The sequence below is a fragment of the Ostrinia nubilalis genome, chromosome Z, assembly GCF_963855985.1.
Source record: "Ostrinia nubilalis chromosome Z, ilOstNubi1.1, whole genome shotgun sequence".
Classification (NCBI taxonomy): Eukaryota; Metazoa; Arthropoda; class Insecta; order Lepidoptera; family Crambidae; genus Ostrinia; species Ostrinia nubilalis.
In genome coordinates, this window is record NC_087119.1 from 566,781 (window position 1) to 579,241 (window position 12,461).

General features: G+C 37.6%; 1 protein-coding gene across 1 annotated transcript in view; it reads left to right on the forward strand.

Moving 5' to 3' along the window:
- Positions 1-12,461, forward strand: part of LOC135086996 (LIM/homeobox protein Awh) — a 25,793-nt gene continuing 13,332 nt past the window's right edge. Inside the window, exons 1-2 of the mRNA XM_063981853.1 lie at positions 1-27; positions 4,571-4,752. Of these exons, the coding sequence (XP_063837923.1) occupies positions 1-27; positions 4,571-4,752 (209 nt within the window). The remainder of the gene's footprint in view (positions 28-4,570; positions 4,753-12,461) is intronic.

Genomic DNA, 12,461 nt, shown 5'->3' on the forward strand with positions numbered 1-12,461 from the left:
ATGCGAGTGCTGCTCGCCAACGGCCTAGTTGGCTTTCCAAGTATTGATTTATTGCCAGACTAGTATCCAGAAAAAGTATTGTAAACAAAAACAAAATTGACTTAAATAAAAAATCGATACGGCTGTTGGTCCCATAGAAAAAGTTATTGCATTTGTGCTGCGGAATTACTTCTTGGATGTGCGTTCTTTTAATGGAACCTCATATATTAAGGTATGCGTTACATTTATTACTTACATAATAAGTGTTCTAACGTTATGAATAAAGCTAAATTTAATGTCTAAACTCAATTAAAACCTATGTCTGTGATGTATGTTTGCTTACATCACAGACTTCTCGAATCTCATAATCATAGTGTAAACCTAAGACCATGGCTTGTTGAGTTGTAGATTAGATTAGATTTATTCGCCTGCTACAATATCGTCAGTGCATCTCAACGAACTTGTCACTGATCAATATGCGCCGCGGCAGTTGTTCGCGTCTCGCGGACGGGGCGGCGTATTTGCGCAAACTGTATTAGATTATGGCTCCGCACAACGCGCGTCGCAGCGCGATCGCAAACAAACACCGACTAATTCTTGCGACGCCCACGAGCTGATGTAATTATTCGGCAGCTCCCCTGCTCGCAACTGTCGCGTGTAAAAAACTAATTTAATTACTTTTCAATGGTAAACACCAAGATTTAATTCGGTGAAGGGTGCATTGTTTGCATATTGCAACAGAAAAGTATCACTTGTCAAATCCTTTATTTTGAGTAGATGCCAAAATGGTTTAAGATATCACAAATCAGTCAACCCAAGAAAAATACGGTTTGATGATATTTTTCGATAGAAGATTGAAACAAAGCGTTAGCCAATAGTACCGGTGTCTTTGAGAAGTGTAGAGCTACCGATGACTACAAGTACATTATTGCAGCGTTGCCTTTGATATCTTTAAGATCACTGAACGCTTTCTGCTTTTAGTCAAGATCTAAGCATACGCTCTCTTACACCAAAGTTATTAGACTCCCTGCTCAGCTGACTAAAAGTCAGTAGTGTCTTAAGAGCCATTTCACAAAAATATTCCGCGCGAATTTAGGTAAAAGCTGTCAACGCAACGTCAAAAGAGTAAAAAGAACGCTGAAATGGACAAAAAAATCTTGAGCCGTGACCGTATTAAGACTTGATTTAAGTTATTAATTTTAAGGTAGAATGAGGTATTCAAACTTGATTAATTAATTTAAATTTTTAATAGAGTTTATTAAGTCTTTTATATTGCGATTCATAATGAAACACGAATAGGTATAATATGTAAAATATATATTAAGTACAAAATAAAGACAGTCACATAGTGAAAAATAAATCTGCCCCCTTACAGCTCCATCATCGGACCCTGGATACGAATAATGAAACACGAATAGGTATAATATGTAAAATATATTAAGTACAAAATAAAGACAGTCACATAGTGAAAAAAAAAAATCTGCCCCCTTACAGCTCCATCATCGGACCCTGGATACGAAATATTCGTCAAGGCGAATCACACAAGCCCAAACTCCATATAGTTCTATTGTTTTGTTACGGAGGTGGCCATTGCATCTCCTCCAGATCCATTATCAGACAGAGCTAAGAAATAAATAAATAAATATTATTATAAGTAAACAAATAACTAAAATAATTCATCTTACTATCTTACTTTTTACTAGTCTTACTAATATTATAAATACGAAAGTTTGTGTGGATGTCTGGATGTTTGTTACACTTTCACGCAAAAACTACTGAACAGATTTTGATGAAACTTTACAGTACAGTACAGCAGTACTAGGCAGTCTGTGTTCAACTATCACTCGGGTCGGACGTTCCTATCGCAAGACCTTTGGTTCACTCAGTTCCGATACGACTCTAGTGCTGTGTGTAATTATTTTCGTTAATACACTGAGTTTATTAATTTCTACGAGTGGATTTCATTTTGCCTGAGACCTACGCCATGAACCCTGAACCAGAAGACCCTGTCGCCAGCGACAGCGACGCTCATCCATCCCTGGCGTCGACCAGAATAACAATGTATAGGCTATAATTTATGACGATCTGTGACAAACTAAATTTCAAGCGGGTGAAGCCGCGGGCAATACTACATATTTCATACTAGCTTTTTGCCCGCGACTTCTTCTGCGATGAAGTGGAAAATGGTTCTAATAGAATTAAAATATTCTAAGAAAATTAATTTTGTTAAATGATTATATTTTTTGATATAAAATCTACACATCATTATGTTTAAATATTTGAATACTTACAAAATTATGAGATCTTTCTAAAACAAAATTAAAACACTACACCTGCCGCAGATTTCTTTGTAAACAATGTTTTTTTGTTTTTCCTTCAGGTGCTAAAATCACCAGGCTATTGTGTGCGCATACTCTGGAGTATTCCACATACAACTGGTCGTCGGAGAAGCATAGATTTCCATTAAGTCTACTCCCGCTACCATATTATTATGGAACTCCGCTAAAACTCGTGAGGGCGCCAACATTTGCTTTTGTATCGAAAATTAGTATGAGCAGCTGCGCACGCGGTTGCCCGTTGCAGGCTCTATGCAACCACACTATTTTAAACCGTGGTCCCTAAGCATGAGATGGGAAACTGCACTCTCTTGAATTCTCTTGAATTTGATGGTGTTAGGGGAATCCTAGGAATGAGTACAGACTTTCCAATGGAATCTCCTCATCAATATTGCGAAATTGCGAGTTGCAATGCAATGTTACGTTTTCACTTGTTATTTTATTGTAATCTGACCTTGATTTTTCAAACACGTGTCAAAATAAAAAAAAATAATTTAAATCAAAAGTACTAAGGAATATTTCATTGATATCAACTTAGAAACAAGCACAGATCACAGAAACTAAAGGGAAATGTGACAAGGGACAAATTGGAACATATTGCTTGTGAAAGCAATGATGACAGTAGCGACGTCATTATGTAAACAGTTTATATTGCTTGCATAGTACTAAAGATTATTCGAACGTTGAATACTGATACCGCAATGGATAATGAGCACATAATTTGATTTCTTTGTGTGTGTGAATTTCTAATACGACACTGAGTTTCGAACTCAGCGCATTACTTAGCATCTCTCTATATTTCTATGGAACCAAGTTATCTCCAAAATAACATTCCACACCTTTTTAACCTAGTCAGGTAATAATTTTAATAAAATACGAAGCACGTCATCTATCAATAGGATATATGTATATTTTAGAAGTTAATAAATTATGCATAAAATATATAAACACTTTAGAAGTTTAGTTAAATCGTAGAATTTCTGAAAAACAAGTACTAAAATCGTACTGAAAAAAACAGTATTAACATGTTATCTAATTTATTTATTAAACGTCGAATTTTATCAAAGATTTTGGACTAAAGTTTTTGAAAATATTTTATAGCCTACATAGAAAAAAATTAGGATTCTAAATCGTGAAAGAAATTTTTTTTCGGAGCCTATTGCCTCCAAACAAACAAACAAACAATTAAATCTTTCCTCTTTTATTAGTATAGATTTAACAACAAAACAAAACGCTTCTTTTTCTTCTTCACGAAACAAAACTCAAAGCGGATAAATAAATAAACAAATCTTTGGACAATTTCACAGCGCCATCTAGTCCAAAAGTAGGCAACCAATATGCTTGTGTTAAGGGTGCTATCATAATGGATATACTTTTTTATAATTTATTTATTAAATTAAATACATGGTACCTACATATTATACATAGTTACACCCAGATCCGTCAAAGAAATTAAAATTCATCATTTCAATTTCTGCTCGGCCGGCCGACTCGAAACAGCCTCTCGGCATAGTATCAAATGTATTTGGTCGCCGTACAAATCACCGCTTTACGACACGAACGCACGTAAACGTCACGGCGGGAAAAATGACACAGGTCCTGCCTTGACGGGCGCTCGCGCCATACTAATCGATGTCGGCTTGCGCATTGTAATTTATACTGATATTCACATCAATATTTTGACAAAGTGGTTACTAATATTTAAACAATAACTGTAGAAATTAATTCTACAATGAATATTCTTTATTTTGGGATACTTTTATTGCAGTTTATGCTGTGTTTTTAAACCAAAAACCACGATCAAAATGTGACGTTAATCTTCAAATTTGCCAAATTATTTTTAGATTTTACTCAATAATGGTAATGAAATTCAAGAATCTATTTCATTAATGGACTACAAGAATATATGTCCGATGATTACTATATATTTTTAAGCTTATTATATGAGCATAAATAATAGATACAGGACTTTGAAAATGAGTCTGCGGCAATTTTTTCGTAAAATGGTTGTGGGAGATGGGGCACTGTGAATTAAGCAAAAGAGTTTTAGTAAATCCGTTTCATTAATGGTCAACAACAAGGATTGACCTATCTTTCGCAGTTATTAAATAATCTCTGGGTGTTGCTTAAAATAGTAATTCATGCTTCCAAAATCTTAGAAATTCGCACGAAAATGTAAAATGGCTCTTAAGGCCGAAAGACAAAAGAAATACGAGTAATGCAGTATTTTCTTTCAACTTTCGTGTTTGTTCCAGACGGAGCACCGCACATGTTGCGCGTGCGGCGAGCCGATCGCCGACCGGTTCCTGCTGGAGGTGGGCGGCGGCGCGTGGCACACCGGCTGCCTGCGCTGCTGCGTGTGCGCCGTGCAGCTGGACCGCCACCCCTCCTGCTTCCTGCGCGACCGCCAGGTCTACTGCAAGCAGGACTACGCCAAGTGAGTCCCGCCCTCGCTCTAGCAGCAGGACTGCGCCAAGTGAGTCCCGCCCTCGCTCTAGCAGCAGGACTGCGCCAAGTGAGTCCCGCCCTCGCTCTAGCAGCAGGACTGCGCCAAGTGAGTCCCGCCCTCGCTCTAGCACCAGGACTGCGTCAAGTGAGTCCCGCCCTCGCTCTAGCAGCAGGACTGCGCCATGTGAGTCCCATCCTCGCTCTAGCAACAGGACTGCGTAAAGTGAGTCCCGCCCTCGCTTTAGCAGCAGTAGTGCGCCAAGTGAGTCCCGCCCTTGCTCTACAAGCAGGATTGTGCTGCCCGGTCATGCTGGAAGCCTAGAAGTGGGCGGCGACGCGTGGGAAATCAGCTGCCTGCGTGACCGCCAAGTCTACTGCAAGCAGGACTGCGCCAAGTGAGTCCCGCCCCTGCTCTAGCAGCAGGACTGCCGACCAGTTCCTGCTAGAGGTGGGTGGCCACTCGTAACTCACGGGCTACCTCCTCTACGGCTGCGTGTGAATCACACAACTGAACAGCTCCTGAGTATGCCAAGTAAGTTTCCAGACTGACAAACGTCTTGCTGGCAATACATTTAAGTGAAAAGATCCAGCTTCAAGCGTGAACGACCAGTTGTTTGCAAGATTCTACAAAGCGATTATCTTCTGTTAGTGGTAGGTCTACTGAAAATAATGTAAAAATCTTCTAAATCCTGTCATGATCGCATTTAACAGTCCGTGTCATAGAAAAACATACAAAATGCATCTGTGATTTGTTGCCAAATCCCGTAATAGTGATAATTTGTAGAGAAAAATGCAACATAAAAGTTTAAAATCTGTGATTTTAACTAAGAATTCACTAACTTAATTTTCACATCAAAGGATGGTAGACATTACCTAATAAATTTTGGTGGATATCTAATCATAATTCGCTTAATTTGTCCTTCATTCTTAGTTGACTGTCTATCAATAACCCAAAGGTATCAGTCCGTGAAAATGACAAGTTTTCTTAAAGTTGAAAAAAGTTATTATAATATGTGCAAACACCAAGCGCATTCCAAACAGGATTACCTATAAGTACTCTTAATAAAAACGAATAGAACTGCCGCAAAAAATACTAGGTACGCTAGTATTCCCTCCGCAAAAAGCAAGATTAAATTATGCTAACTCAAATGAACAAGGTGTTCTTCAAAGCATTTCTACTGACACAGATGATACTATACGATGCTATTCGTAGCTAATTGCAAAATAAAGTTCATAAGTACTCCTAGACGCGTATTCATAGATCAGGAACTTGTTCATCATCAAACGTTTACCTCCAGCCACAATCGCCCGAAATTGCTGACCAATAACGGAATGTGAGGTATTCAAAACATTTCTCTACACGATCGGCACCGTTTAGCCGGGGCGTACGATAATCGTTCACAATACTCTGCCTACGTGCAATTAACCTTCGCATCAGAATGTCCGTAGTCATCATTTCCCGAGTCATTCCTTGTGTGGCGAGGGCTACCCGGCCGATGATAGATGGTGTCCACTTGCACGGGCTTGGTGGTAAAGCTAGAACTTTTGACCGTGGTCGGGTAGCGCGCCCAACGATGTTAAGAGTCGATAGTATATTTGACAGGTGCTTATCGAGTTATTTTTGGGCAAAGTTCAAAGTGAAGGTTTTTCTCATTGTAATGCAATTCCATCATATAATTATTCACAGAGAATAATGAAACCGTCAAGGTAATAGTAAAAACCCGAATAACGAGCGAGTACAACATCACTGCGTATAAAATTGATTAATTTATTGGACCACCTACCTACATCCATAACAGTAAATATTTTCAAAACTCCCAGGTAAAAAGAAAGTAGGAATCCCTTTAAAATCTAAAGATGAATGAATATTGTTGCTCGCTGAAAAACACAAATAGGCTAGGTAATAATATTTTCTGATGCTTAAAATTTAAGATGAATAGTAAATAGCTTCATCTGTATTATTATTGGTAAACTTGCGTCTTCGATTTTTAGTGAATTATTTGTTGTGACGCATTCCACCGCCAATCCGTTCGGACTTAAACAAACGATGCTAGATCAGATGTCGATGATTGCGTTTTTATCGACAAATTCCCCGCGCTGCGCCCGCGCCGAGTAGGCGGTCCGACCCGTGACCCCGCGCGGGTGGCGGCGTGTCGGCTGCGTCGATGTCGGCGTCGCATCGATACCGCCTCATGTCAATACGCGTGTTTGTTTCTCAGGGTGGAACGCTGTACCCACGTGAGGCACAAGAATTCCGAATTACCTATTTGTTACCCAACAGTCAAAAAACTAGGTCCAATCCAATAATTTTTAGTAAAAAGTGTATAATCAAGTATAAAATTATTTGTAAAGATAAAAATTGGGATACTACCTACGACTTTGTTTAAAATTTGTCATCGTTGGTTGGGTTTTATTAGCTATCTATCTGTAACATCCTGGCTGCAATAGCATTGCAGTGTTGGGAACATGAAGTGGGACTAGTTCCGTTATTACGGCTTACAATAGTGGTTTTGTATTGGCTAATAAATCACTGAGGTGGTTTCTGGCTTGATTAGAAACTTGCAGACTTAAATCAACATGGGTCTCAGTTACTGCCTGCTACGAGATGCCTGTCTTAGATGTTTATAAAGTAAAACGAGTAAGAGTAAAGTTACGAATTATGCTGGATTTCTATAATCAATCCTAATCCAAATCCGTCCGTCAACTGTCAAATTTCAATATTTTTTTGGTTAAAATATCTGCGGTTTTCGATGTTTTTACATTTCATATTGTTAAACAATATTAAAGTGTAAATGCATCGACTATTTTGGATATTTAATCTAAAACTGAATTCAATTTGACAGTTGTAATGTAATCCGGATTTGGACAAGGATATGGGGAAAAGGAATATGGGAAACAGGCGTTATATAGTTAACTTAGGAAAGCATTAACAGAACAGCTTTATTTACCCTACACTGATTCAACGGGTACACAAAAGGTAAAAAAGTAAAATAAAACAATTGAAAGAGTACATATAAAAGCATAACATACGAGTAAAAGAAATATTTTTCAGTAGCTACTTTTATTTGGCTGGCTTGTACTTACATTTGAAGATACTTGAAAAGTTTCAGCTTCATCAAATACCAGCAAGTGATTGATCAGCTCATATCCTGTAAAAAACAGCAAGCAATGTAACCATTCTCACAGTTCTGCTAATTCATAATAATGTGTTTTTTTTTAACATCAGATATACGCTGATAAAAATTTTAGAATTTAAGGTGCTTGCCTTCATAACTAATTTAATAATCACATGCTTAATTAATTTAATTAATTTTTCTTTGTACGTTAATGAATAATTTAGTAACTTTAACATGGTCGTTAAAGTTGAAAGAAAAGTACGTACGTTTTATAGTCACAATAAGTTCTGCTGCCTGCCAACATAAAACTAAAGAGTTATATCACTGACACTTTTCACTGCACTGTATCACATTAAACAAACATAAAATTTTAAACAATCTAATTAAAAGAACCATAACAATATTTATCGCGGACATCCTTCTGACAAGCTGTTGCTTTACTGACTACTTTTGTTATACCAGCCGGGGGTAGTTTTGATTTTCAATCTCTCAATAGTCAATACCTATAAACCGGCATATTAAAATCCAGTTGGCAATTGAGTATTGACTTTTTTAAATGTAGTAGTGCCTAAATAAGTGAACTCATTTAAAAACTTGATATCTTGGTTTTTGGGGATTTGACAATACCACATCATTGTATAATAATTTTCTATCAATATTGCCTTTGAAATTATACTTATTTATCAGATGGTATTTTTAAAACCATAGTTACAAATTTTGAAAATCACAAATGAAAGATGAGTGAGACACTATGTTTCCCCGATATAAAAGACATCAACGATATTTTTCGTACTATTGTAGTACTTACATTAATATTTTATTGATATTTAGTAATAACACAGCTAACCACCAGTAAAAAGTATTACTAATTCTAAAAAAACTGTAACCCGTCTTCGAAAGAGAAATACTTTTCGTTAGAACACGTCTGTGTTCGGCTGGATACGTGTACACTGTGCACCTTTAAATGTATCCGGACTATGATATCGAATCGATTAATGCCTAATTCGTCAAAAATGGATGATACGAGTATATTTAGGAATTACAACAAATATCTAATAGCAATACAAACATACATGTATCTTCTTTGGACCATTTCAAACAACGCCATCTAGCCCCAAAAAGTAAGCAACGTAATACAACAAAAGTAATAATATGCTTGTGTTATGGGTGCCAGCCTAACGGATATAATAATAATAATAACTTTATTTATTTCTCTCTTTACAAAATACATAAAGTCACAATTTGTAACGGGTAATTATAACAACAAGTAACAGAAATAAGTATTTCGTAGAGACTGGTGTCCGTACTAGGATACCCTGTGCTACAGCACACCAGGCCTCCACCACCGGCTAATCGATACTACGCTAAGTATTTTATATTAGGAACAAACTAAAAATAAAATAAAAAATAGAATGATATACTATTTATATACTTTTTTTGCAATACATACATCATTTAATTTCTCCCGCCCGGCCGAGATTCTAGCCCGGGATCTCGTGGCATAGTAGTCCGTTTCTGAACCACTACACCAAACGGCCGACAGACTGCTAAAATCATAACCCTTCTTTTTGGATTCTCCGTAGTCGGGTTAAAGGTTATCAACTGAATAGTGATTTCATCAGCTTATTTTTAAAAACATACCAAAGAAATATGAAAGAATTGCGTTTTACAAGACTGTCAGTTGATTGGTGGTGTCAAATACCCATCAGCCCATCATCAAGTGTTGTTTTGAATAGTTGACAAATACTTTTATAAAAGTAGCTAAAAGAAAAAGCAATATTAATAAAATAATATAGCTCTAGACAATAGCTACAGTGCTCTTAGAAATAAACTGATGTTTGGTCATAAATAAGGTTCCGTTTACGAGTTGGCAAAGAGCATCATTAATGTTAGCTAATTAAAAGCTCCTCGGAACTTGCGAGCTTCGGCGCATCTGCCCGAAGCTCCCATGTATTTACATAAAGAAAGGGAAACGATTCTAACAGGTGCGTGAGAACTTATTTTTGAGAAAGATAGAAACAATCCAAGAGTGGAGAGATTGAATTTAAAGTGGGGTTCCGTAGTTTTAATCCTTTTTAAGGTTGGTTATTATGGACTCCAGATTTTACTGTCCACAAAAATATTTAACATTCTTTATCATAGTAACTTTGGTGGCCTTAATTGGTTACATAATTAGAATTAATACTAATATAATAGAAAGAATAATCGATCCTAAGCTGAACATCACAGTCGTAAATGTGTGTAACTACACCCTAAATAAGGCAATCATGCAGTAAAAGTATAAAAAAGGTAACATAAACTACACAAAACGTTAAAAACCGACGCCAAGATAAATCGCATCTTGTTAGGGCTTCTTTCTCATTAAATTATCGCAACTAATTAGAACCAATAGCGCACAATTAAACATTGTATCTAACTGGAGAACCCTAACCGCTGTTCGAAGAGTGGTTTTATTGAAAATCGAAGCTCAATCCACAATGGGGCAGCGGAATGCTCGGTAAAAAACGGCGTGACTTGCAAGTGCGACCTTTTCATTTGTCATTTATTTTGATTGTGATAACTGGCCGCGACGTGAGCGCAGAACGTCCGAGCGAGGACCACCAGCTCGAGCCTCCCGCATTGTTCCCGCGCCAGCTGTCATCCCTCGTGATAGCGATCGGGGAGACCTCGTGAGCTCTGGAGTTACATATCACTGCACTAGCCTTTTGGTATTAAGCTCTATTAAGCACAAAAGGAATGTCAGCAAGTGTAGACGTTGCTTATTTTTGAATGGGTGTCATTCTTTCATTCTAACTATACGAACTGGGAATCATTCACGCCATTGATTGTGTTGTGCGAACTGTAAGCTGTGGTGTGCCGCCTCGAAGTCGAAAAACTAGTATTTCGTAATGGGTAATTTGCGTTTGCAAACTCGAATGCCTTACTCGATGATGTCAGCTTTTATCATTGAATGCTTTTGTTTTGTTCAATATCACTGTCTAATTCATCTATTCTAAGGCCATGGAAAAAAATAAAGTTTTTTCTCTTCAATAATGTTCCTGCAGGATAGAAGTCTTAGTATGTAAATTTTAGATTTTATTGTATATGAAGCAATAAGGTCAAAATTATTTACCGAACTGTATTGTGGTTGATAGCCTTGCCCGTGAGGCGCTCTAGAGGCTTGAGCAATCTCATTACATTCTTTGTTGCCAGCCACTCTACTGTCCACTAGGCATTGCATTATAGGTACGATTAATAAAATAATTTTACAATGAATTCAAATTAATGTTAATATTTCGCATCGTTAGCTGTCACTGAGGTCTGTATCAATATCCATGTACGAATCTACATTAATTACAACCTGTAATAGAATAGTTATAGAACCAAATATCTTTGGAGGCATATTAATGTATTTAACCAATCACATTCTAAATTGAAGAAGTTTGAATGTAGATTTGACCATTGCATTGTAATTATGTGGGTTCTAGCGGACCAAGAGCGAGCTCGCATAACGACGCTGTTAACCAAGAGTTTGTAGTCTGTGCACAACTATGAAAAACTGCGCAGTCATGATCCAATTTTCCATCATTTTTTCATTGTCCAATGTGGACGAAAGTTCCGACCGAAGGAATTTAAAATCGGGTTCGTTAATATCGTCCGGAATCCGGATGCAAGTAAGTCAAACGTGGCGAGTTATCTATGAATATCAACTGGAGGATCTGCAAGTCATTGTTGTCGCTTGCGTCCGATGACGTATGTTATGAAACACACGCGCACACTATTCGGGCGAGGTATAATATCAGGGTCTTTTAAACAATTATGTATTAGATCTTTCCTTAAGTCAAAATTATGTGCTTGTTCGTTCGTTCGTTCGTTTCAGTCAAATGACGTCCACTGCTGGACAAAGGCCTCCTAAGGTTTTCCACAACAAACGGTCCTGCGCTGCCCGCATCTAGATGCCGCACCTTTACCAGATCGTCGGTCTACCTAGTAGGAGGCCTGCCCGCGCCACGTCTTCCAGCCCGAATTGCTATGTGCTTGGAAATATTGAAAAACGTATTGGCAAGAAATAGCATACCAGGCACCTCCTTAAGTTTTCTAAAACTTTGTGTTACCTGATATGACAACCCGTAGCTGAATGAAAGTCACCTACGAGTAGGATTGGATATTCTGGGTTCAATTCCGGACTAATTTGAAAATAAATATTGTTTCATATTCTTGTACTCTTGAGATTAGATGAAGGATGATGAACTTGAAACATACTTGTTACAGGCGGGATTTGAAATCGAATTTGTAACATGCGTTGTAGAACAATAAGCAAACAGGGCATTTTGAAAATAAAATCCCGAGATAGTTTAATTTATCATTAGCAATATAAGCAGGGTTTCTCTGTATGTACAACAGATCGAGCCGAAAACAGGCGTTTTAACAGTCTGCAGCGGCTGTCCATTCACGCCAAAAGGAGCAGAACATGGCAACAACTCAGCTTTATGAATTTTTAAAACAGAAACCCTCCCCAAAACTAATTTCACTCCGAAAAACCAATAATGTTACTATTGAAAATAAATTGTGTACAGACAGGGCTCGTTATCGACGGCGTGTC